This window comes from Heptranchias perlo, chromosome 12 (genome assembly GCF_035084215.1).
Source record: "Heptranchias perlo isolate sHepPer1 chromosome 12, sHepPer1.hap1, whole genome shotgun sequence".
Taxonomy (NCBI): Eukaryota; Metazoa; Chordata; class Chondrichthyes; order Hexanchiformes; family Hexanchidae; genus Heptranchias; species Heptranchias perlo.
In genome coordinates, this window is record NC_090336.1 from 33,743,147 (window position 1) to 33,770,106 (window position 26,960).

The 26,960-nt window shown below is 41.6% G+C and overlaps 1 protein-coding gene across 1 annotated transcript in view; it reads right to left on the reverse strand.

Annotated features, from left to right (window-relative positions):
- Positions 1-4,132: 4,132 nt before the first annotated feature.
- Positions 4,133-26,960, reverse strand: part of ric3a (RIC3 acetylcholine receptor chaperone a) — a 68,732-nt gene continuing 45,904 nt past the window's right edge. Inside the window, exons 3-6 of the mRNA XM_067993917.1 lie at positions 22,600-22,684; positions 22,061-22,154; positions 11,463-11,608; positions 4,133-7,698 (exon numbers count right to left, since the gene is read on the reverse strand). Of these exons, the coding sequence (XP_067850018.1) occupies positions 7,229-7,698; positions 11,463-11,608; positions 22,061-22,154; positions 22,600-22,684 (795 nt within the window). The 3' untranslated portion in view covers positions 4,133-7,228. The remainder of the gene's footprint in view (positions 7,699-11,462; positions 11,609-22,060; positions 22,155-22,599; positions 22,685-26,960) is intronic.

Sequence of the window (26,960 nt, forward strand, 5' to 3'; positions counted from 1 at the left end):
TTAAAGGGTCCGTAGTGGTTTTTGAATACGGGCACCACATTTGCTTCTTTTCAATTTACTGGTACCTCTCCAGTATCTACTGACTCCTTCATAATGATTGTCAATACCTCAGAGATCTCTCTAGTCTCCTTTGGTACTGAGAAACGTACCATCTATCTCTGGGAACTTACTGATTTTGAGCACTTATAGTCCGTCTTGGACTTGCATCTCATTTATATCAAAGTCATTAATTTTGCCTTTGGGGAGGGCATGTTGCTCATGTCTTCCCTTGTGAATACTTGGAGAGAGTAGTAATTCAGAATGTTTACTATCTTATGCTGGTTCTCTACTTTGGATTTGAATCTTTTATGGTGCTCATCTCTTCTCTGATTACCCCCTTGCTGTTGAAATATTGAAAGAACTTTTTGCTGTTATGTTTTGTGTCTGCTAGCGTTAGGCTTTTTTTCTAAGTCTCTTTTGCTCGGCTTTTTTTCATATTAGATATGTCTAACCAGAGAAATGTATTGGCGTAATTTTCGACCGCCCACAGGAACAACTTCATTTACCTCCCAGGTCTCCTTGATATATGGCTACATCAGCTCCTTTTCTCTCTTTTCTTTGAACACTCTCTACTCCCCGAATGTTGTATTAATTCCCATCCTCTGGGCTTAGCCATGTTTCTGACATTCCTACTACATCATAATTCCCTGATACCACAACAGCCTTTAGATCCAGCATTTTATTTCTAATGCTTCTAGCATTTATGTATATACACATTTTAACCTTCTTTCATGTCACCCAGTGTCTGCTTCTTCCTGGTCTCTGGTTCATGTATGTATCAGAGTTTCTGGGGTAGAAATTGAACCTCGTTGTGCCTGTTTTAAGGTCATTAAAATGGGCACAATGAGGTCCAATTGCAGGAATTAACATCCCATGCCCAAAGGACGCTTGATAGACATCTGACCCAATATTGGGATGGGCGATTTTTCAGGCATCCCTGATGGCCACCTAAAACAGGCGTTACATATGTTAATGAGGGGCCTAACATCTGTTTTAGGCTCCCTCGCCACAGAGCGGAGCAGAAGTGACCGCCACCAAAAGGTGTTTTTAAAAAAAATACAAAAAAATCGTTGTTGTGGAACCAGGATGAGCAGGTGTGCTCCCCGATTCCGCAGTATACCGATTGCACCCCCCCCCCCCACCCCGACGACATCCCCTTTTGCCGCTCTTTACACCCCCTCCCGGAACTTATCTTTGGGCCACTGAAATTAATTTCTTCAAATGGGCGAGCTGCCTGTGGCGGCATGACAGGTATCGGCAGCTCACCCAAGTAATAATAAGGCCTGATGCCCAATTTCGGGCTTGTCTCAGGCCTCCCAGCTCTGGCACGTGTTGTGGCCACGTTGCTGCCTTTGCGCCCGAAACCAAGGCTACAATGAATTTATACCCCTCGATGTCTACACCTATCTGTTGACTACCTTCTACCCTATCTTCAGTCTCATCTAGAATCTTGTTTCCTCCCTTCCTTCCCTCCACCACCCCATCTAGTTTAAATGATTCTTGATTGCTGGCTGAATCAATTCTTTCTGTCCAATTCATTTCTCCTTTTGTTCTCAGGCTGTAAATCCTCTTTTAACTTTACAGTGCCCTTGTATATTACTTGCTCCCTGCTGAAGTTTTGCACCAATCTGAAGTCCTGGGAGAGTGGAGTTGGCCCACTGCACAATATATATTTATTGTTTTGTTTTTTACTTGTAATATTCACAGCTGCTGATGGAGTCTGTGAGCCCTTAATTACTTTTTCTTTGCTGATATTGAGTTCTTCGACATCTGTGTGTCCTGAAGTACACAGTGGGGGGGGGCGTTGGTTGCAGTGTTCTCTCAAGCAGCTGCCGTGCCAGTTGATCGGAAGTCCAACTCAACATCTTATTGATCACTGAGAATTCTCCAAGCACCGAGAGTGTAAAAGAGTAATGTATTGCATAAAAATTGGTGTGCTTTCATTGCCTGCTACAACACTCTCTTGCAAAAAATATATATTCATGACTTAAAGTCAACCCCTGCCTACTCTGGGCTAGTGGACATCAATTTAAAGCTGCATTGTCTTCATCCACAAGTGCTTTGACTGGTTGCTCCCTGATCTCTAGAGAAGATTTGTGCTGTAAAAACCCATTCATGCCCCCTCTTTTTAATGCCTTTTTGCTGAATTAAAGTTGGCTTTCCAGCTCTACAGAAATATTTCCTACATGTTCTGATACCAATTTTAAAAAACAAATCTGGGAATAAACAAAATTTGAAGCAATTAAAAGGCATTGGAATTTTTTTTAAAGGCTATTCTTTTAGGAGCTCCATCACATATGGAGCTTCCCTTTTTGCCAGCTCTGAGTGCCCAGTGTTAGTGATCCTATCCTAAATGGAAGGGAAATGGTGCTAGGGACTATTCGCATTGATTACAATGCAATTCAATACTTATGATACAAATTCTTCCATATTTTGTGTGAGAGCACTTTAGACTGGCCTAGATATCTAGGGTTTCACACTAATGTTTGTGATTCCTGCTAGCACATTCCACTTTTACTGAACCAATCCCACTGGATTGTAAATGTAACATATATTCTGTATTTTTATGACATAAAATTTTTCCTCTCAAACTTACTGATTAATACAGGCTGCTAAAAAAGCACCAATGCTCTAATAAATGGATACTTAGATTGGCCTATGGCCTATAAATTGACATCTCCATTTACTGCTTAAATCTGGCATCTGATAAATGACTTGGGAATTTCCCATCTTTAACCTTATCAGCCCTCTTTGGGAAGCAAAACTCTCCTTTAAGATTTTTTCAATTAAACTATGTAGCACTGCTAAGTGAGGTAATTGATTCATTTTTAGTTTTAATTGAACCCTAATTTTGAAGAGCTCCGTATTACTGAAAGCAGAATAATTATAATGTGCAAAAGATAAAGAGAAGTGACAAATAGAACAGCACCTTTCATTTCGGACAGAGTTTCAAGATGTAAATCTGAATGAACCCCTCTTCCCTTGTGGATCCAAAGAAATACATCAGATCCTAGCATTAAATGCATAAATTGGCAATTTTTAAAAAATCATTCTCAGGATGTGGGCACCACTGGTAAGGCCTGGCATTTATTGCCCATCCATGAGAAGGTGGTGTTGGATCTTTTCCTTGAGCTGCTGTAGTCTGTAGGGTAATTCCTTGTAGCGGTTTGATGCAATTGTGTGGCATGCTCGACCATTTCAGAGGGTAGTTAAGCGTAACCCATGTTGATAATATATAGGCTAGATCAGGTAAGGACAGCAGGTTTCCTTCCCTAAAAGACATTAGTGAACAAGTTGGGTTTCTTCACCAGTCCGATAGCTTCATGATCACTTTTACTGATACCAGCTTTTTATTTCCAGATTTTTAAAAAAATGAATTCAAATTCTCAAACTGCCATGGTAGGATTTGAACTCAAATTCCCTGAGATTATTAGTTTAGGCCTCTGGGTTAATAGTCCAGTAATATAACCACTACGCTATCCTGCCCATATAAAAAAAATGGCAAATCACAGTCAGGGTCATGTGGGCAGCCATTTTCAGATGAACATTTTGAAGCTCTGGGGTATTCTGGGATTTTTACTGGTGCTTTGGGATGGCACTCTTATCCTGTGAAAACCATAAATGAGTGGTCTTTATTTTCTAACAACTAAGGTTACAACTGGTGTAATCAGTACAGTCTTTCATATTTTTCTCTCTAATTCACGTAGACAGCCTCTTTTTTAAACAGTCACAGCTGGGTGCAAAAATATCAAATCCAAGCCCAGGTTTTTGGGAAGACTGAGGCCTTCAAGTAAAACTTTAACGAAGGTATTAATGGATGCAAAAGAAAATCCAATGGATAAACTTAATCATGTTATTATAAACCATATTTAAAATTTTGTTTAAAAATCTTATTTTCGACATTCAAAAAGTTCAGTTATGGAGAGGGAAGAAAATGGCAGATGATTTTTTTTCAAAAAGCCTTTTTAGTGATTCAATTAGTTCATGAAACCAGGATGGTTAACTGTTTACATGGGGGAAATGACATTAAAATGTTTACTTGAGCAGTTTCAATGTTTAATCTTGACATGAAAATATTGACAAAAGTTGTGACACAAGAATTAATATTTGTGATGAGGAAGTGCTTTCATACATAAAGATATTTAACATATGGATTTGTTTACTCCAAAATGCTAAAAATGCATCAAATAAAATGTCAACAAACTAAATTTGGAGAGGGTGATGAGAAAGGGTCCAAAGGGAGCCTCATACCTCCAGACTCTCCCTAGAAACTAAAACCCACACGTGACTCATACTATACACACTTCTACAATTGCCACTACACCACTCCATGTACAATTCTATTTGTTTCACAGCTAGGAGCTCTGTTGACGTACATGTGTACATGCTCTGGGGAGAAGCTGCCCATGGAGCTTTGTGGGTAATGCGCTGTTTGTGTTGTTCCCGGTGTGGCCTCATGAGCCAGAGTGCAAAGCTGGTCGTGCTACACCACAACATCCATTTTCCGAAGAAAATACACATGGGTACGTATGATGTTATTTCAAGGAACACAATCTGATTAATCATTTGTTGAGTCCAATTAAGTAAACTCAATGAACAGTATTGATAATCTGTACTGATTTTCACTCCTATCAATACTGTTAACATTTAGCATATATATATATGTGTGTGTGTGTTTTAAAATCTGTTAAACATCCAAAGTACTATTGTTAAATATTAGAAACGGTGCTTTTAGATGCACAAGGATGTTGGTGAGGTTGCACTTGTGATTTGGCTGGGGATGGATCACAGCCTATAATATCCTTTGGAACAAATTACAGTGGCAATATTGTCTTGCTGCACTGAAGATTTTATAATGGGATTCTGTATGTGACATGCCCTTTTAAACGAGGTTACAGTTTATCACATTTATTGCACTTCTAGCAGCTGTTGCAAATAAAATGTTTCAAAAGGGGAGGGGGAGGGGGAGCAATCAGCCTACTTACAGGCACGGCAATGACTAGGCCCTAAACTATGCAGTCTTTCCAAAGTAAGCATGTTACTTATTTCTGCTGTAACCTATAGAAATAAACAGATATCACATTCCACCAAGTAACATACTGTGATGTGAAGGTCACTGTGCGACCAGGGAGTTATTCAGTGTCTTGCTGTATATTTCATACCTTACCATGCAATAAATGCACCGTGGTTCATCCAAATGTAGCCTTTCTCAGATTAAAATTACCTCCACTGGTTCGAACTCGATGGGCGGGAAACCTATGGGATCGAGTGGATCAGTGGTTTTACACCCCGCCATTGACTTCAATGGAGAGTAAAATCGGGCGGGGTGCAAAGCCAGCGTTGCACCCGATGCTGTCGGTTTCTCGCCAGACTAGGTTAAAATTGCCCCCTCTATTTCCAGAATTCCGTTGAAGGTGCAGCATTCTTTTAATTTGTCTCCATGAGCTGGACTCGCGTAGCATCTTCAATTCAATACAACTTCCTTTTTCAAAAAAAAGTTTGAGGTGTTTAAAATGAATCTGATTGCTTAGAGCGGCAACAATCCTGCACGAATGAAGAATTCAGATGGCTTCAGATTCAGGTCCACAATCATCGTTTGGGAGCGGCTGAACAGAATTTGAGGCTCTTCCTGGATAGCTGGGCTGAAGGTAATATTTATAAACTCTGGGTTTGTACATTTCTGGTGAGTTTGTTTGAAATTGTTACCTAATTTTCTCTTCAGCTTTTTGATAGCGTCATATGCATCTTATCTACAGAATGATGCACAAATTGAAATATGACACAAAGAGTATGACTTATGTTAATATCCTGTAGGTATTTTGTATGGATCTTTTTGCTAGAGAGGGGGCAGCAGTTAGGGTAACTGGCTAGCTATTCCTTGGTTTTAAAAAAAATGGAAGTAAGCACCTTCACTGCTTTTGAGAACAATATATAAAAGAGAGGAAAGTAGTTAGCCTTGTGTGACAAAGGGGCTATTAAATTACTTTTCTCCCGTGAAGATGGTGACATCAGAATTGTGACATATTTCAAAAGTCATGCTATATTGCCAAGCTTTACATGAAAGAGCTGTTTAGCAGCGTCATGGCAACCTTACTTGGTGATGTATTCTACTTACCTAGCTTCCTGTCTATTCCAGGCAATGGATAGAGACACGCAAATATACATAAGAATGGTAGATGTTTCATTCTTACCCTTCCCATAGTTCAGACCTATGTTGTTATGGAAACAGGTGGGAAATAGATTGGACACTAATGATGAAAGGATCGATCTAGACCGCACCTGTGCTGATCGAGATGCGTGCAAACTGCTGGCCAAGTGCACTGCTGAAATATAACTGACAGATGATGATGATGATGATGGATCTATGCTTGTAAAATGTTGAAGAAACCATAGAACACAAGGTATTTACAGAGCGTGAGCTAGTTTATCCCGGGACATTGGTATTGATGGTTTGTTTTAAAACAAAACCCTGAACAATAAAGAGTTTTCGTTTGAAAGGAGTCCCTGAAGGAGGAGCTCCATCATTTTTCTAAATGTCAGATTTGTTCATTTATTTCTATTAAGCCTAGTTATGAAGAAGTAGAACAAGGGAATCTGGAATTTACTTGGAGTAAATGTCATACTTAAACATTTTATGCAATCCTGCAGGGCTTTAAATATTTAGAGTTCTGAAGTTTACAGGGGGAACACGCTGACTCCTCAAAGTCTCTCCACCATATACAAGGCTCAAGTCAGGAGTGTGATGGACCAGTTAGCTTGAGGACCTGCAAACCTGATGGAACAGTATATTCAGCCTCTGTCCCTTACCTGCTGAGGGTGCTGGGGATCATAGTGCAGTAATATTGTTATCTGGGTTTTGTAGCATAGGTGAAAGCACTCTACACTTTCATTAAACAGCCTGAGTAAGAACTTTTGTCATGAAGAAAAGAAAAAAAGTTAATAGAACAAAATAGGAGGGTTTAAAGACAGATGGGAGAGTGCCTAGGCAAAGGGTTTGCATCTAGACCAGTAGCTGTGGGGTAAAGTAGATTTATCGAACAATCATGGAAAACTAAACACTGGAGAAGAATAGAGTGTATATTAGAAGGTATCTATCTACTGTATAATTTTGCTCTCTTTGGAAGACCTGATATAGCCTGAATAATATATACCAAAGGGATTCCATCTTTATGATGATGCTTCTAACTAGTTACTCTATCATCTTCTTGTTGCGCTTTCGCAGTACACCTTTATCTTTGTATGTGATTACTTGCTGCTGCTCACGGACAGAAATGTCCACATTAAATTCACCTCTGACTTGGTCATCCTCATCGCTGTGGTTCTCAAAGCTGACACCAGACTTCTCTGCTATAATAGCTGGGTCATCGCTTTCATGGTCAAGATACTTGCAGTCTTCGCACTGGAATTCTTCCACTTCAGTACTGTTACCATGGCCACTCATGCCAATTTGTGTGTTTTCCTGATGGTCTTGATATATTTTGTTTTGTTTTGTTTTATCCTCCATAGTTTCATTTGAGAAACATTCGTCTTCTATTTTGTCTATTCTTTCTGCCAACTCCTCTGCAGAAAGCTGGTTGGACTCAGAATAATTGGGGTTGGTGTTATGCTGACAGCTGCATTCAGATTCTCTGTAATTCTGGTATGTTTCCTCAGGATATCCTTAGGAAAAGAAATACAAAATTTTTGGCATTAGAAGATGAACTGTATCAAACTTAAATTACAATTTTATATCGCACAACAAAAGAACACCTTTTAAAAGTGTAATCTGGTTTCTCCAACATCTTGCCTGAAATAGGAGTGATGTCAGTGAATTTATAAACTGAAGTGGTCTACTAATAAAAAGTTCTGGCTCTACGAGGGTTAAATTGGGCCAAGTAGCGCCTGTTTTACGTGGCCTCCAAAGGCCCCAAAATGGCAGGCAGGGTGCATGCACATGCTTCCGACCAGAAGTGCGCCGACTGCTATATTGGGTACGGACAAGCAAGAGGCATCTTTTACCCACGCCAGGAGCAGGCCTTAAGCCATTTGCATATGCAAATGAGGGGCCTAACGCCTGCTTCAGGTCCCATCTGCAACTTTGGTTTGCCCTGAAGCAGCCAGCGCTGACTGCCTTAGGGAAAACCAACCCTAAGCATCGCCACAATCACTGCCGCTTCCCGTCCCGAGATTCCTGACATCCAACCTCCAGGCCCCCCGATCTCACTCCCTCCCCCTGACCCCGACAACCAGGCCTCCCAATTTCCCTTCCCTCCCCCCACCCCACGCCAATTCTGAGGCCCCCGTTCACCATCCCCGACCCCCCGACAGTAACCCTGAGGCCCCAATCACCCTCTCAATCCCCACCGACTGCAATCCTGAGGCCCCAGTCACCCTCTCGACCCTCCCAACAGCAATCCCGAGGCCCCAATCCACTTACCCGTGGGCCGCTGCGCTAATGTGTCCCCACGTGTGGTCACTTACTGTATTAAGGAAAAGGAGGAGAAATAGCAATCTTGACAAGGGACACTATTACAGCGTTAGAAAGAGGGATATCAATAAGGGGGAGCAGGCAGTGGAAACGCTATGGGTAGAATTGAGGAATGAAAAAGAATGCAAGACTTTGGTGGGAGTTGTTTATCGACCTCCAGGTAGCAGTGATAAAGTAGTGGGATACATAAACGTGGAGATCAGAGAAGCTCAGAGTGGTTATAATGGGAGACTTTAATTTTCATATAGACTGGGGGAAGCAGAACAGCTCAAGTCCCAAAGGCAGCAAATTTCTTGAGTGTACTCGGGACAGTTTCTGGAACAATGTGTTCTTGAACCAACAAGAGAACAGGCCATATTAGATTTAGTAATGAGTAATGAGCATGAATTAGTCAATAATCTAATGGTAAGGGAACACCAAGCCAACAGTGACCATAATATGATAGAATTCGATATTAGGTTTGAGAGGGAGAAGGGTGAGTAATGAACTAAGGTTTTGAATTTAGGTAAGGCTGACTTTGGAGGAATGAGGCAGGAATTGACCACAATAGACAGGCAGAACTATTAATGGATAGTGGGAGGTGTTCAATAAAGTATTTGGTAAAATACAAGACCTGTACATACCCCTAAAGGGCAAGAGCTCTACATGAGTAATTAGACAACCTTGGTCAACAAGGGAAGTGAGGGATAGTATAAAACTAAAAGAGCTTATACAAAGGCAAAGAACAGATCCCGTGGACTGGGAGAGAAATAAAGAACAGCAAAGGGATACAAAGAAAGTGGTAAGAGCTGCAAAAAGGGAATATGAAGAAAAGCTTGAGAGATATATCAAGGACAACACTAAAGGTTTTTACAAATATATTAAGAGAAAGAGGGTGGCTAAGAATAATATGAGCCCCTTAATGACAGACGCAGGTGATATTGTAATTGGGAATCAGGATTTGGCTGATTTACTAAATAGTTACTTTGTATCGGTCTTCACAGTAGAGGGTGAGGATAAAGTGCCAGAGATAAAAGGAAAAGTAAAAATAAATCAAGGGGAGGAACTAACTAGATTCAATATAAGTAAAAAGTGGTGATGGAGAAACTAATGAGATTAAAGATAGACAAGTCCCCAGGACCCGATGGTTTCCACCCCAGGGTATTAAAAGAAGTGGGTGAGGAAATTGTTGAAACGTTAGTCATGATCTTCCAAAACTCTCTCGATTCAGGAATTGTCCCCTCGGATTGGAAAACTGCCGACGTCACTCCACTATTTAAGAAGGATTAGAGAGGTAAACTAGGATATTATAGGCCTATTAGTCTAACGTCAGTTATGGGGAAATTACTAGAATCTGTTATTAGGGACAGAGTGACTGAGCATAAGGACAAATATGAGCTGATCAGAGAGAGTCAGCATGGATTCATAATGGGTAAGTCAAGTCTACTAAACCTAGCTAAATTTTTTTGAGAAGGTAACTAATGTGGTAGATAAGGGAGTATCTATGGATGTTATTTATCTGGACTTCCAGAAGGCAATTGACAAGGTTCCACATAATAGACTGTTAACGAAAATGAGAGTGCATGGAATTAGAGGCAACCTATTGGCTTGGATAGGAAATTGGTTAGGAGGTAGGAGATCGAGAGTAGGGATAATGGGTATGTACTCAAATTGGCAGAATGTGACTAGTGGTGTCCCCCAGGGATCTGTACTGGGGCCTCAGCTTTTCACTATATTTATAAATGACTTGGATGAAGGAATAGAGAGCCCAATATCTAAGTTTGCTGATGGCACTAAACCAGGTGGCACAGTAAATAGTGTAGACGGGAGCAGAAAGTTGCAACGGGACATTGGCAGATTAGGTGAGTGGGCAAAACTGTGGCAGAGTTCAATGTCGGAAAGTGTGAGGTCATCCACTTTGGACCCAAGAAAGATAGACCAGAGTATTTTCTAAATGGCGAGAAGCTAGGAACTGTGGATGAGCAGAGAGATTTAGGGGTCGAAGCACAGAAATCACAAAAAGCTAGTGGACAGGTACAAAATAAAAGTAAAAAGGCGAATGGAATGTTGGCCTTTATCTCAAGAGGGCTGGAATACAACGGGGTGGAAGTTATGTTACAGCTTTACAGAGCTCTGGTGAGACTCCCTCTGGCACACTGCATTCAGTTCTGGGCATCACACCTCAGGAAGAATATATTGGCCTTGGAAGGGTTGCAGCGCAGATTCACCGGAATAATAGTGGGGCCAAAAGGGTTAAATTATGAGGACTGGTTGCATAGACTAGGCTTGTATTCCCTTGAGTATAGAAGATTAAGTGGTGATCTAATTGAGGTGTTTAAGATGATCAAAGAAATTGATAGGGTAGATAGAGAGAAACTATTTCCTCAGGTGTGAGAGTCCAGAACAAGGGGGCATAACCTTAAAATTAGAGCTTGGCCATTCCGAGGTGATGTCAGAAAGCAGTTCTTCACACAAAGGTTAGTGCAAGTCTGGAACTCTCTCCCCCAAAAAGCTATTGAGGCTAGGTCAATTGAAAATTTCAAAACTGAGATTGATAGCTTTTTGTTAGGCAAGGGTATTAAGGGTTACGGGTGAAAGGCCTACTCCTGTTGCTATGTTCCTATTAAGTGTTCCCATCACTTTTTAATTCTGGTATGCATCCCTTTAAGGGCTGACAATGTGTACTATTTGGTACCCCTCACTTTTAGTAATGTGGCATTTGCAAGGCTAATCCAGGCTGGGAACTCACGTTGCATACTAACTGAAAATCCAAGGGGTTTATCCTGATTCGGGGAAGCAAAAATCTCGCTGTGCTCCAGTCCCATTGATGATGCTGTGGGACCAGAAAAGATGCCCTTATATTCCCTAATAGTGCAAACCTCCCACTATACTGCTTCAGTACGCCTGCTCTGAATTAGTTTATTGAACATGCATTCTTTTCTCTACCTGCTGTAAGTGTTTAAAGATTTAGCTCTACCTTCCCAGTCCTCCATGTATGGGGATTCCTCTGCCTCTTTCTCAGGGTTGATGCCTTCAATGAGTTTTCCCTCCTTCATGACCCTGGTGATTTCCTTCAGTTGTCTCAGTAGCTTTTCTTCCTGCTCAGTGGTAACATTTGTAATCCTTCAGCACACAAAATTAAAAAATTGGCATTCTGTCAAACACTGACTCAAGATGTGTTTCAGTAACTTATTATTAGAACATTTCCCCCACCCTCCCCAAATATTGCTTTGTTCATCCAAACAGATACGGCATTAAAGGAAAACAAATAAATCTTATCTATCAAACTACTTAGAAAGTTGGAGAGGGCAGGGGGTTGGAGATGGGAGATGGGAGAGAAGCTGCAAAGTGATGGCGGTTTACAGTTAGGATAAATGTGAGCTGAGAGGTGGTTGTGGCGGAAAGGAGAGGGAGATGACAGCTGTATGGATAGTCTCAATCTTCGAGATGAAGAAATCAATGAGCTCCTTGCATTTGGTGTTCGAGGTAAGGGCTGAAGGGCCAAGAGAAGTATGTGGTGTTATTTATCACAAAGAAAAGGGGTTGTGGAATGTTGTTGCCCTCTAGGATGATCCTGGAGTAGAAGGGGGACTTGACTGTGAAGAAGGCAGCATGGTAACGTTTGACATGGTCCAGCCACATTGAATCTTAGAATTGTCGAACTTTACAGAACAGAAGAAGGTCATTCAGCCCATCATGCCTGTGCTAGATCTCTGAATGGGCTTACAATTAGTCCCATTCCTCTGAACTTTCCTAATATCATTTTAAAATGTTCTTTTTCAAATATTTATCCACTTTTCTTTTTTTAAAGTAATGGATTCTGCTTCTATCATTGTTTCTGGTAGAGCATTCCAAGTCCTAACAACCCTCTTGTCACTTTTTTTTTAAATTCCTAGCTTCTCCCTTTGTTCTTTTGGGAATGATTTTAAATTTACATCTACTAATTACCAACTCTAGCAGTGAGGAGGATATCTGACCTGATAGTGCAGTTAACCATCAAAGAAGTTTTTTATTTGAACATAGATTCTCTAAATAAAAAGTACTCCCTCTGGTCTAGGAGTACTGAAGAGCCCACTCTCACAGGTTCACCATAAGGCAACGCTCTGTATTTAATTTTTATCAATAGCAAATGCACCTCTGTAAAAAGAAAGTACCAGCAGAAATCCAGAATTGTGAACACAAACAGTTCTTACTTAGTACTGGATACAGTACACTGAGTATTTTTTAAACTACTTTCCTTAACTGCATTCTTAACGTATTTCCACAACTAGAGGTTCTAAGTCTCACCAGTTCTGTAACATGCGCCTTCTCCACCAAAGTGCCAAGATGACAAGCTGGAGAGCTACCTCCACAGAGCCATGCATTAGCTGTCAGCTCCCAGCAGTGAGCACCATGCATCTCTGGATGCTTTGTCCCAATTAGCGGGGAGCATCCAAAACCAGAACATTCAGTATTACTGTGACACTGAACTTTCTGGTCTCAGAAGCCTCTTTATTCAGATAAGGACCAAAAAGGCAGCCTAGCAACATGGAAACCTATGGGGCTTTTTTACTGCTGGTTGCCTAAAGCTAAAATACAGTCCTGTGCATTCAGCTTCTTCTATTGCAAAGATGTGTGGTGCAGGGAAATTACAGGAGGCAAAATAGGGGAGAAAATACAATATATTATTCCTTCCAAAAAGTTCCATACACAAAAATAAAACCCCCAAAACCATACTTTTCATCTCTTTCTTTCAGGGGTCTGTTGTATTTGCCCATGTATTTGCATGTGAACAGTACAGTAAGCTTCTCTCAACTATGTGCATTGTTCTCAGCGTTTCATCGAATATGCTTGCATAAAATGTTTGAGAGAATGCTACTGGCCAATAGAATGAAGAGGTCATTCTATTTGAAGCCATGAGCTGATTAGCCAAAACAACGGGCTTGTATGTTTTGTGCCAACTTTTTGAATGTTTAGCCACTCAGCCTCCAACCTGTGCTTGTCAAAAGCATGGTGTCCATGCAGAGGCACTGGGGTCGAGGTATGCAGTATTACTGGGAGATCAGGGGGAGCAACATCCAGAACAGGAGCTGGACTGGCAGCAGCATAGTATTCCTGCGCAAGGCTTTCTTTCCATTTTAATTAAAACTATCTGCAAGTAATAATTGTTCATACAACAGCACACCACTAGAGGACATTATATGCAACACTCAAGGCACTCGAAATTGCAAATACACACTGCGAACAGTATGAATAGATCAGTAGAGGGCACTCCAAATAGAACTTCTATTTCTCAGTTTAATTTATATGGATCTTTCAATGTTTTTTTCATTGAAAGGAATTGGTCTGTTTTGAACACATTAGTGCTGCTTGCTTGCTTTTCATTTTCAAATACCCTAATCAATTTGTGTTTTTTTTTTCCTCTGCTGCTGTCTCGAGTGATGGGTTTGATAGAGATGGACCCTTTCATATTAAAAGAATTTTTAGAGATGAGGAGGGAATTTAAAGGATTTTTAAAATGTTTAAAAATAAAGCTTTTCTTTCTCCAAAAAGCATTGGTGAGGTATATATCTTTTCTCTTGCCTTTCCTCTCCCGATGGACCTGGCTCATGGTGGAATGCAGTCTGCCAATGCCAGCGACCCTCCACTACTCTGTCCGCATCCATTCTTCATGTATGAACCAGGACACATTGTCAGGCTATTTGACTGTGGGAATCATTGTTCAGTCCTTGTCTCTGTGCAAATGATGCTGGCAATCAAGTGAGAACTCTAGCTAGTCCCTCCTTCCCCCTCCTCCCCCACCCCACCGAGACGTTGAAGCCAATTGTGGCACCCATACTGCCATCCTGGCTGTGATTACCTAACTCAGCTCAGAAGAATTACATAGAATTTACAGCAGAGAAACAGGCCATTCAGCCCAACTGGTCTATGCCAGTTATGCTCCACATCAGCCTCCTCCCACTCTACTTCATCCAACCCAAATCAGCATATCCTTCTATTCCTTTCTCCCTCATGTACTTTTCTAGCTTCCCAGAGGATCAGACCTTGGACCTTCCTGGTTCTATATGGCTCAATGCCACACCACACAGTCTAGAACCCAATGAGCCATCAGGGAAGCAAATCTATAACTTCACTCAAATTTATTAGAGTTTTTTGAGGATGTAACTAGCAGGATAGATAAAGGGGAGCCAATGGATGTAGTATATTTGGATTTTCAAAAGGCATTCGATAAGATGCCACATAAAAGGTTGTTACACAAGATAAGGGCTCATGGGGTTCTGGGTAACGTATTTAGCATGGATAGAGGATTGGTTAACAGACAGAAAACAGAGCGTAGGGATAAACGGGTCATTTTCAGGTTGGCAGGCTGTAACTAGTGGGGTGCCGCAAGGATCAGTGCTTGGGCCTCAGCTATTTACAATCTATATTAATGACTTAGATGAAGGGACTGAGTGTAATGTATCCAAGTTTGCTGACGATACAAAACTAGGTGGGGAAGTAAGCTGTGAGGAGGACACAAAGAGTCTGCAAAGGGATATAGACATAGGAACATAGGAACAGGAGTAGGCCATTCAGCCCCTTGTGCCTGCTCCGCCATTTGATAAGATCATGGCTGATCTGTGATCTAGTTCCATATACCTGCCTTTGGCCCATATCCCTTAATACTTTTGGTTGCCAAAAAGCTATCTATCTCACATTTAAATTTAGCATTTGAGCTAGTATTAATTGCCGTTTGCGGAAGAGAGTTCCAAACTTCTACCACCCTTTGTGTGTAGAAATGTTTTCTAATCTCGCTCCTGAAAGGTCTGGCTCTAATTTTTAGACTGTGCCCCCTACTCCTAGAATCCCCAACCAGCGGAAATAGTTTCTCTCTATCCATCCTATCCGTTCCCCTTAATATCTTATAAACTTCGATCAGATCACACCTTAACCTTCTGAACTCTAGAGAATACAACCCCAATTTGTGTAATCTCTCCTCGTAACTTAACCCTTGAAGTCCGGGTATCATTCTAGTAAACCTACGCTGCACTCCCTCCAAGGCCAATATGTCCTTCCGAAGGTGCGGTGCCCAGAACTGCTCACAGTACTCCAGGTGCAGTCTAACCAGACACGTTAAGTGAGTGGGCAAGAAGGTGGCAGATGGAGGATAATGTGGGAAAATGTGAGGTTACCACTTAGGTAGGAAGAATAGAAAAACAGAATTTTTTTAAATGATGAGAAACTATTAAATGTTGGTGTTCAGAGAGACTTGGGTGTCCTCGTACAAGAAATACAAAAAGTAGCATGCAGGTACAGCAAGCAATTCGGAAAGCAAATGACACGTTGGCCTTTATTGCAAGGGGGTTGGAGTACAAGAGTAAGAAAGTCTTACTACAATTGTACAGGGCTGTAGTTGGACCTCACCTGGAGTACTGTGTACAGTTCTGGTCTCCTTATCTAATGAAGGATATACTTGCCTTACAGGCGGTGCAACATAGGTTCACCAGATTAATTCCTGGGATGAGAGGGTTGTCTTGTGAAGAGAGGTTGAGTAAAATGGGCCTATACCCTCTGGAGTTTAGAAGAATGAGAGGTGTTCTCATTGAAACATATAAGATCATGAGAGGGCTTGACAGGGTTGGGGCTGAGAGGTTATTTCCCCTGGCTGGAGAGTGTAGAACGAGAGGGCACAGTCTCAGGATAAGGGGTCGGCCATTTAAGACTGAGATGAGGAGGAATTTCTTCACTCAGAGGGCTGTGAATCTTCGGAATTCTCTACCCCAGAGGCTGTGGATGCTCAGTCGTTGGATATTTTCAAGGCTGAGATTGATAGATTTTTGGACTCTGGACTCCAGTGCTGTTGGGGAGGGTTTAAACTAATGTGGCAGGGGGATGGGAACCGATGCAGGAAGTCAGTGGGAAATAAAATGGTGACAGAAACAAAAGGCAGTAAGGGAGAGTGTACAGAACATGACCGGACAGATGGTCTGAGAAAGCAGGGCAAAGACCAAGGGAAGTCTAGATTAAACTGCATTTATTTCAATGCAAGAAGTCTGATGGGCAAGGCAGATGAACTCAGGGCATGGATGGGTACATGGGACTGGGATGTTATAGCTATTACTGAAACATGGATAAGGGAGGGGCAGGACTGGCAGCTCAATGTTCCAGGGTACAGATGCTATAGGAAAGATAGAGCAGGAGGTAAGAGAGGAGGGGGAGTTGCGCTCTTGATTAGGGAGAACATCACGGCAGTAGTGAGAGGGGATATATCCGAGGGTTCGCCCACTGAGTCTATATGGGTAGAACTGAAAAATAAGAAGGGAGAGATCACTTTGATAGGATTGTACTACAGACCCCCAAATAGTCAACGGGAAATTGAGGAGCAAATATGTAAGGAGATTACAGACAGCTGCAAGAAAAATAGGGTGGTAATAGTCGGGGACTTCAACTTTCCCAACATTGACTGGGACAGCCATAGCATTAGGGGCTTGGATGGAGAGAAATTTGTTGAGTGTATTCAGGAGGAATTTCTCATTCAGTATGTGGATGGCCCGACTAGAGAGGGGGCAAAACTTGACCTCCTCTTGGGAAATAAGGAAGGGCAGGTGACAGAAGTGTTAGTGAGGGATCACTTTGGGACCAATGATCATAATTCCATTAGTTTTAAGATAGCTATGGAGAAGGATAGGTCTGGCCCAAAAGTTAAAATTCTAAATTGGGGAAAGGCCAATTTTGATGGTATGAGACAGGAACTTTCAGAAGTTGATTGGGAGAGCCTGTTGGCAGGCAAAGGGACGTCTGGTAAGTGGGAGGCTTTCAAAAGTGTGTTAACCAGGGTTCAGGGTAAGCACATTCCTTATAAAGTGAAGGGCAAGGCTGGTAGAAGTAGGGAACCTTGGATGACTCGGGAGATTGAGGCACTAGTCAAAAAGAAGAAGGAGGCATATGACATGCATAGGCAGCTGGGATCAAGTGGATCCCTTGAAGAGTATAGAGATTGCCGGAGTAGAGTTAAGAGAGAAATCAGGAGGGCAAAAAGGGGATATGAGATTGCTTTGGCAGATCAGGCAAAGGTGAATCCAAAGAGCTTCTACAAATACATAAAGGGCAAAAGGGTAACTAGGGAGAGAGTAGGGCCTCTTAAGGATCAACAAGGTCATCTATGTGCGGAACCACAAGAAATGGGTGAGATCCTGAATGAATATTTCACATCGGTATTTACGGTTGAGAAAGGCATGGATGTTAGGGAACTTGGGGAAATAAATAGTGATGTCTTGAGGAGTGTACATATTACAGAGAGGGAGGTGCTGGAAGTCTTAACGCGCATCAAGGTAGATAAATCTCCGGGACCTGATGAAATGTATCCCAGGACGTTATGGGAGGTTAGGGAGGAAATTGCGGGTCCCCTAGCAGAGATATTTGAATCATCCACCGCTACAGGTGAGGTGCCTGAAGATTGGAGGGTAGCAAATGTTGTGCCTTTGTTTAAGAAGGGCGGCAGGGAAAAGCCTGGGAACTACAGACAGTGAGCCTGACATCTGTAGTGGGTAAGTTGTTAGAGGGTATTCTGAGGGACAGGATCTACAGGCATTTGGAGAGGCAGGGACTAATTAGGAACAGTCAGCATGGTTTTGTGAGAGGAAAATCATGTCTCACGAATTTGATTGAGTTTTTTGAAGGGGTAACCAAGAAGATAGATGAGGGCTGTGCAGTAGACGTGGTCTACATGGACTTCAGCAAAGCATTTGACAAGGTACCGCATGGTAGGTTGTTACATAAGGTTAAATCTCATGGATCCAAGGTGAGGTAGCCAATTGGATACAAAATTGGCTTGACGACAGAAGACAGAGGGTGGTTGTCGAGGGTTGTTTTTCAAACTGGATGCCTGTGTCCAGCGGTGTGCCTCAGGGATCGGTGCTGGGTCCGCTGTTATTTGTTATTTATATTAATGATTTGGATGAGAATTTAGGAGGCATGGTTAGTAAGTTTGCAGATGACACCAAGATTGGTGGCATTGTGGACAGTGAAGAAGGTTATCTGGGATTGCAACGGGATCTTGATCAATTGGGCCAGTGGGCCGATGAATGGCAGATGGAGTTTAATTTAGATAAATGTGAGGTGATGCATTTTGGTAGATCGAATCGGGCCAGGACCTACTCCGTTAATGGTAGGGCGTTGGGGAGAGTTATAGAACAAAGAGATCTAGGAGTACAGATTCATAGCTCCTTGAAAGTGGAGTCACAGGTGGATAGGGTGGTGAAGAAGGCATTCGGCATGCTTGGTTTCATTGGTCAGAACATTGAATGCAGGAGTTGGGATGTCTTGTTGAAGTTGTACAGGGCATTGGTGAGGCCACACTTGGAGTACTGTGTACAGTTCTGGTCACCCTATTATAGAAAGGATATTATTAAACTAGAAAGAGTGCAGAAAAGATTTACTAGGATGCTACCGGGACTTGATGGTTTGACTTACAGGGAGAGGTTAGACAGACTGGGACTTTTTTCCCTGGAGAGTAGGAGGTTAAGGGGTGATCTTATAGAAGTCTATAAAATAATGAGGGGCATAGATAAGGTAGATAGTCAAAATCTTTTCCCAAAGGTAGGGGAGTCTATAACGAGGGGGCATAGATTTAAGGTGAGAGGGGAGAGATACAAAAGGGTCCAGAGGGGCAATTTTTTCACTCAAAGGGTGGTGAGTGTCTGGAACGAGCTGCCAGAGGCAGTAGTAGAGGCGGGTACAATTTTGTCTTTTAAAAAGCATTTGGACAGTTACATGGGTAAGATGGGTATAGAGGGATATGGGCCAAGTGCAGGCAATTGGGACTAGCTTAGTGGTATAAACTGGGCGACATGGACATGTTGGGCCGAAGGGCCTGTTTCCATGTTGTAACTTCTATGATTCTATGATTCTATGATTCTATGAATCACGGGATATGGGGATCGGGCGGGAAAGTGGAGGTCAGGTCGAAGATCAGCCGTGATCTGATTGAATGGCAGAGCAGGCTCGAGGGGCCGTATGGTCTACTCCTGCTCCTATTTCTTATGTTCATATATATATAAATATTTCTGCAGAAATGACAACACAGGCAACTCTGTTGATGGTTCAATAAGCTTATCTGGGAATCAGGAAGGTCCCAAATTTGAATCATAGTCTTTACTGAGCTAGCTGATTGAAGCCAGGCAGTAGTAGCTAAAATTGACCCTGGCACTCTGGGGTGGGGGCAGGGGTGCACAATCGGGCAAGGTTCCTGCTACTCATCCCTATCCAGCTAAAAATGCCCAAGGTCAATGTTGGATGGGGACAGGATTAGACTTGGGTGTAACTGTGCATACAATAAATGTTATCTACAGTATCCTCATTTGATTTCCAAAATGAATTACTATGCTTGTACCTTACCTGAGCAGGATTGTTGTAGCCTTATGTTTTTGTGAGTCATTTGGATACATACCATGGAACCTCATGGGCCACATAGAAAGTTTAAATCACTGGTCCCACTAATTTCTATATATCTCAAGACACTACCAAATCCTGGTACTCTAATTTAGGATTTATCCACCAATGAGGCAACAATGCTAAGGATGACCTTTCTAAATCTACAGGTCCACAAAATTAAATATAACAAACCAGCTGTCACAAATTTAGACTTGCACTTTCATTCCCAGTGACAAAGACTTTGGGCCAGAAATCGCTTCCGAAATAATGGTGAAGCTCAACAGCGCTCTCAGTTTTTAGTGGTGAATCGAAGGAGCAAGTTCAAGCTTTGCACATGCGCAGTGAAACGCAGAAATCTGGAACTTGCTCCTCGTGGTTCGCAGGTGATATGACAGCTTTGAATTAAAGGGCCATCGCACGCTGTAATCGGAGAAATCATTGAAAAAGCGCAAACTTGCTTATCTGCCCAGCTGGAAAGTAACTAATATTGCCACCAACAGGTAGGTTTAAAAATACCAGGTCTAAACTAAGTTTTAACGGTGTGGTTAGTCTTAATGACTGCCAAACAACTAAAAATTAACTTTTAAAAATGTGGAGTTGCATATTACTCCTTATTTTAATAGTTTTTGGTCATTAAAATTTTTTTTTACTTTTCCCTTCTGTCTCTTTAATTGAATTCAATTATTTCTTTGGCTTTTTGACATACAGAATACGAACTTTAAATGAATGACGTCTGCTTGCCTATTTGAGCAATGCAGCCTGAATCTGTGGCTGACAGATTTTGTGGGTGTATCTTCTCTTCACACACTTTTCCAGCCGTATGGCAACTCTCGCTGCTCGAGGCTGGGTTGATAGCCCACCTTTTGTTTAAAGTCCATATTCAAGCAATTCGACACCACAGAGCCTGCAGTAAGTAGTTTTGTTGATTTAATTCGCAGGAGCTGCGGTGAGCGATGCCTCGTCACTCTGCGCGATTTCTGGCCCAATATTCCCTACAAACTGCAGTGTGACTTTATCAGTACAAAGTCTGGTAATTAAGTGTTACCCAGTGGTTATACAGAACTTTTCATTACTGTAATTAGCTTACTGAATTCCAAAGTGTGCAAACCTGAGCATACCTGGTGCACAACTGGCTTAGCCATCCACCAGATCTGGTTTGACCACATGAAGGTCCACTGGGCCTCGATCTCCTCTGCCAAAACTGCCTCAATTTCTGGGTTCATCCTGGAGGGCAAAGATAACCCCAGGCTCCTTTATTCCACTACCGACTACCTCCTTTAATTTCTCTCCCCTGCTTCCTCCACCCTCCCCTCTAACAAGTGTGAGGAGTTCATTAATTTCTTCATCCATAAGATCAAGACCGTCTGTTCAAGTGCTTCTGCTGCTTCCTCCCGTCCACTAGAACTTTTAACTGTATTTCCTTAGGTACAAAAAATAATAAAAGACACAACACTTTGCTAACTCTCTTAGTAATACTAAACATGGCCAAGCATCTGTAACAAAGAACTTATACATGAGGTTTCATCTAACTCCGATGACGCTTTTAGCCTCTATCTCAATGAGAACTGGGGACCTAATCCTTTTGAAGTTAAAAATTGGGATACAGGAGATCAAAAAGTGTCTTCAATGGTTGAACAAAGTTATCCTGCACTCTGCCCTGATATGATATCCAAGTTCATTTCCTTAAATTGGTTATTTCCAGGACAAAGTAAGTTTTAAATAGTTTCTTCTGGTTTTGCAAGTAAAACGTATTTGCGTAGGAATAATGCCTTTGAAGTGACATTTTGAACACCCGACAGTGATACATATCTACTTCAATCTGTAGGTAATCAGTTAGTAGAGAGACACAAGCAACTGGGAGATTTTCTCTCAACATTCAGTAACCACATCACATAAATAGATATTAAGAACATGTAGACTTTCTTCTAATTTGGACTATGACAAATCTATCACACCAACAAGTAAGAAATATAAGCATAAATAAAAATGTATTGCCTGGGTTTTGTTGACCAGATTTCCAAAGCGTGTGGGCTGAATCTCAGACACCCCTTGATTAAGGATTAGAAGCCCTAGTACATACTTCAAAATGTATTTGAATCTCATTAGAAACTACTGTATTTAAGCAAATACACCAAATGTCCTTGCCAAAGACCACTTTAAGCATATTAAGTAATTATTTCTTACTTGTCTGATTTAGTTCCCATTTTCGACACTATTTTCTCCATGGCCACTTCAGTCTCTTTCAGTTTTTCTTGAAGCTGAGCCAGCTCGTAATCAGCTGCAAAACATATTATGTGGGTATGTCATTCCTAGCAGGTCTGGTTAAATTATATACTTGCAGCTTTGCCACTGGCTGCTACAGTACCAAGAGGGACCACCTCCTTAAAAGAATTAGCCCCTAAATAAATCCTGGACACAAAGCTATTGCCTGTAGACTACAGAAGATTGCATTTGGTACCCTTACTTTTGCTTATTTGACTAATCCCAGTCTAAAGTTAGAATTAAATGAATACTCTAAGATTTTTGAGTGCATTTCTGCTATTAGCAATCTAATAGTGGCTGGTTACACTGAATTTATAGATGAATTCAAAATAAAGATGTATCCGAATGAACACAACAAATCAAACAGGAAATTTGATCAGTAATTGATTCTGTCTGGTTCATGGTAGAAAGCTGTGCCTCAATTTAATTGATGCTGAGAATGTTAACCAATGTATACATACTAATTTTCCGCTTCATATTCCAGGGTCTGGTGCCTGTACATCTCTTCCTTACTTTAGGACTACAGGTGCTACCTTTCGGTGAGATCTGAAAGGTACAAAAAATATATATGACAGGAGATGGAAATGAGCCACATTGGAATATAAAACAGCCTTTATCAACAAGAATGCAAACATCTTTACTCAGGCTCATGCAGGTTCACAGAAATCTGACATTTATTCATAACAGCTTTTTACTACACCACACCCTAAGTAACACTGTCTGTGGAACCCTCACTAGGTGTACAGTCTAGAGAGGGCATATTATATATTTTCTCTCTGTCGGATGATCATATGCACTGCAGGTTATATTAAAGATCAGGGTATATTGGAAATGCTGCAGTGAATCACTAGTGTAATGCTAATGAAAATCAGGTTATTCTTGTACAGTTTTGTGAATATATAGGTCTTTTGAAATCTGATGTTTGATCATTCCATGCACAACTTTGGTCATCTGTTCAGATAGTTAGATTTTATCCAAATTATCGGAACCAAAAATCCAGTCGTGATCAGATCTCTGGCCAGATTTTCCACCCATTCATAATCAATGGGTAGAAAATTTAGTCTATTGGTTTGGGAGTAGTGGGGAGTAGCTGGCAGGGTTTAGGAGTACAAGAGGGGTGGATCAGGGATCCGGCAATGGTGGGAAGATGGGGTGGGGAATGGATTTGGTGGGAAAGTGACTATACATGGACATTGGTGAAAATGGGTTTCAGTAGAAAAGCAATATTGGAAGCCTATGTATGTAACAGGCAAAATACACCCAAGACTTCTGACAGACAGGCCTTGGGGAGCAAAAATAAAGGGACTATAGGATACAAAAGAAAATGCCATTGGGCTGATTACAGTTAGAGGACAAAATGTCACGGACAGCAAGCCCACAACTTCCTGATGCACATGGCTGGCAGGCACCTCAGCAGTAACAGTTTTCATTCGGTTATCGTGAAATATATTTTTTTGTGTTTTTATGTTGTTTAAAATTTTAAGAGATTTTAAATGACTGACAAAAATGATGGCGGATAAAAGTACTTGGAAAAAGTTTTTTTTAAGTGATTTGATTGATTCACTTAGCTAGCCATCGACTTTGTCAACAAATTAATGAGTGATTACCAATTAATTAATTTTCACATCAGCTAACCACAAGATAAATATGAATGAAGAAGGACATTCAGTTCATTTTATTTTGTCCACCCAGAAAGACTCTACAGTCCCCTATTGAAGCATCTAATTGATTGTTAAATAATCCCAGGGTTTTTGAATCCACTACAGTACCCGGAACTCCAATCCAAGTGTTGATCACTCTTTATGTGAAGAAGAATTTCCTGATATCAGTTCTAAATTTTGCCCTTTACTTGTTTAAACTTATGTCACTTTGTCCTACTTTCACAATTTAGTTTGAAGTAATCTTCTGGATCCACTTTTTCCATAATTTTACTATGTTATATTCCTCTAAGATCACTTTTCACCTTTTGAGGCTGAAAGGACCGAGTTTCTCCAGTCTTTCTTCATGCCTCAAACACTGGGGATCAGCCTCATGACTCTTCTCTGAAAAGCCTCCAGTGCTTGCTTGAATGTCTTCCTTGTCAGTGACCAGAACTGGACACAATGCTCAAGGTGTGGTCTGAGCCAAGCACTATACAGTTTAACATGACTTCCTCTGACTTGTAAGCTAATGTAGTGGCTGGATAGTTCAGATTTCAATTTGCTTTGCTGATTGCTGCTCTGCAGTGGTTGGACATGTTGACAGTTGAGTCCACATAACTCCTAGGTCTGTTTCAACTTCAGCAATTTCAACACCATTCGTGGAGTGTGTGTGTGTTGCTCACTTTACTTCCTAAGTGTAATCGTTTTTTTTTTATTCATTCATGGGATGTGGGCGTCGCTGGCAAGGCTAGCATTTATTGCCTATCCCTAATTGCCCTTGAGAAGATGGTGGTGAGCCACCTTCTTGAACCGCTGCAGTCCATGTGGTGAAGGTTCTCCCACAGTGCTGTTAGGAAGGGAGTTCCAGGATTTTGACCCAGCTACGATGAAGGAACGGCAATATATTTCCAAGTCAGGATGGTGTGTGACTTGGAGGGGAATGTGCAGGTGGTGGTGTTCCCACGTGCCTGCTTCCCTTGTCCTTCTAGGTGGTAGAGGTCGCTGGTTTGGGAGGTGCTGTTGAAGAAGCCATGGTGAGTTGCTGCAGTGCATCCTGTGGATGGTACACACTGCAGTGCAGCCTGTGGATGGTACACACTGCAGTGCATCCTGTGGATGGTATACACTGCAGTGCATCCTGTGGATGGTACACACACTGCAACCATCGTTTGCATGTGTCTGCATTAAATTTCATCTGCCATTGTTCTTTCCACTTGCATGTTGGCTGGGGTCTTCTGCTTTTGCACTCGCCAGCCTGTTATTTGCTGTGCATTCTTTATAATAAGCAGAAAATTACAGGCTGGTGAATGCAGAAGTGAAAACCCCCATTCATGTTGTCCAATTCATTTTGTGTTTCCTGAGCTGCTGCCTCAGAATCAATTGCCTCTCCTAGTTTGGAATCAACCGCAAATTTTCTAAATTGCGAGTTTCTGAATTGAAGTCATTAGTGTAAATTTGAAACAGTAGTGATCCCAGAATCACCCACTCAGCAACCCCACCCCCCCCCCCCCTGCCCCCGCGCACCTTAACACAACTCCAATCACTAATATCTGGGGTTTTCTACCCTTCAACCAATTTCTTATCCATTCCCAAGATTTACCCTGAATCTCCACCACATTGAGCTTAACTAGTGACCTTTCATTGGAACTCTTGGCAAATGTCTTTTGGAAACCACATTGTAGAACTTTCCTCAGGCGACTTGGGACGTCACTTCCACAAAGGTTAAAGAGGTAAATCTGGCAGGAACTTCCCCTTCTGATTTCATTTTAACTGCTGTTTACCAGGTGGATATTGTATAGACTATAATCACATTTATTCCTAATTATCAATTCTGTTATTTTATATGGTTCAGAAATATGACTGATGGCTCTGCAGTTGCCTGCATCTATGTTGTCATCCTTTTTGAAAATGGGCATTATATTAGCCTGTTTCCAATCTGCTGGTATTTCCTCAGAGTTCAGTGACTGCTTTATAATGGCCATAAATGCATCTCAAATCTTGTTTCACGGCACTCTGGTATAAATTATCTTCTATCCCCGGGGATTTATTTGTTTTGAGCTCTTTAAGCCCATTTAGGACTTTCAACTCATTTATATTGACGTTATCAATTCTATTTAGATTTATCACTACTTAGGGAGTGTATGTTGCTCATGTTTTCACTTTTGAATACTTGGATTATGTAATCATTCAGAATATTAACTATATTGTGATTGTCCATTAGTTCAGCTATGTTTGCATCTTTTATGGGTTCTCACCTTTTCCCTGTCTGTCCTCTAATTGTTTAAATACTGAAAAAAATTCTTACTATAACATTTTGCATTTGCAGCTATGTTTTGTTCCAAGTCTCCTTTTGCCCCTTTGGCCACAGTCTGCATATTACAGTATATATCCCAGTGATCCCCTTCACATTTCTTCCTGCAGGATTCAGAGGTTGTGTTTCCTTTTCATTTCACTTCTGATTTTAATTTTTAATCCATTGAGGATCACACTTTTTTAGACTACACTTGTATTTATCCTGCATGCTCAACACTACGCTTTTAAAAGTATTTTACTTATCTTCTGCTGAAGTCTTGTTGAACGCCCCTCCCCAATTAATTTGCTTAAGCTGTTCTCACTTTTTTGATGTTCATTCTTTCAAAATTATATACCCGATACCTAGGGGTCAATTTTTGAATGGCCGAGCGGGTGCATTCGTGGCGGGGGGGGGCTCCTAAAATTGGGGATTCCGGGAGCGGGTCCGGAGCTCGGCTCCAACCCGCCCACTTCCGGCTTCCCCAATGACGCGAATCGGTGCGTGCGCAGACCCCGCATGCGGACTCCCACTGGCAATCAAAGCCAGCGGGATCCCATTTAAGATCATTATCTGGGTACTTGAGTTTGTTTACAGACCTCATTAGTTGGAGATTTTAGGAGGATTCGGATTTTGGACTACCCAGAGCATGTTTCCCATGCTGGGGGAAACATTTCCTGTTTAAACAGACGTGTTGCAGCCAGCAGCAGCTGCAAAGGTCCATTTAACAGGTGCGGGGTAAACCCTCATTCATTGCAGCAGGGCACTCTGTCACCTCAGACAAAGTTTTGCCTGCCACACCGTTGTCTCCACACTCCAAATTATTAAATCATACCCTAAACTCTGCTGTCCAAACATATTTAACTACTTTGTGGACCCCCTCACACTCTCA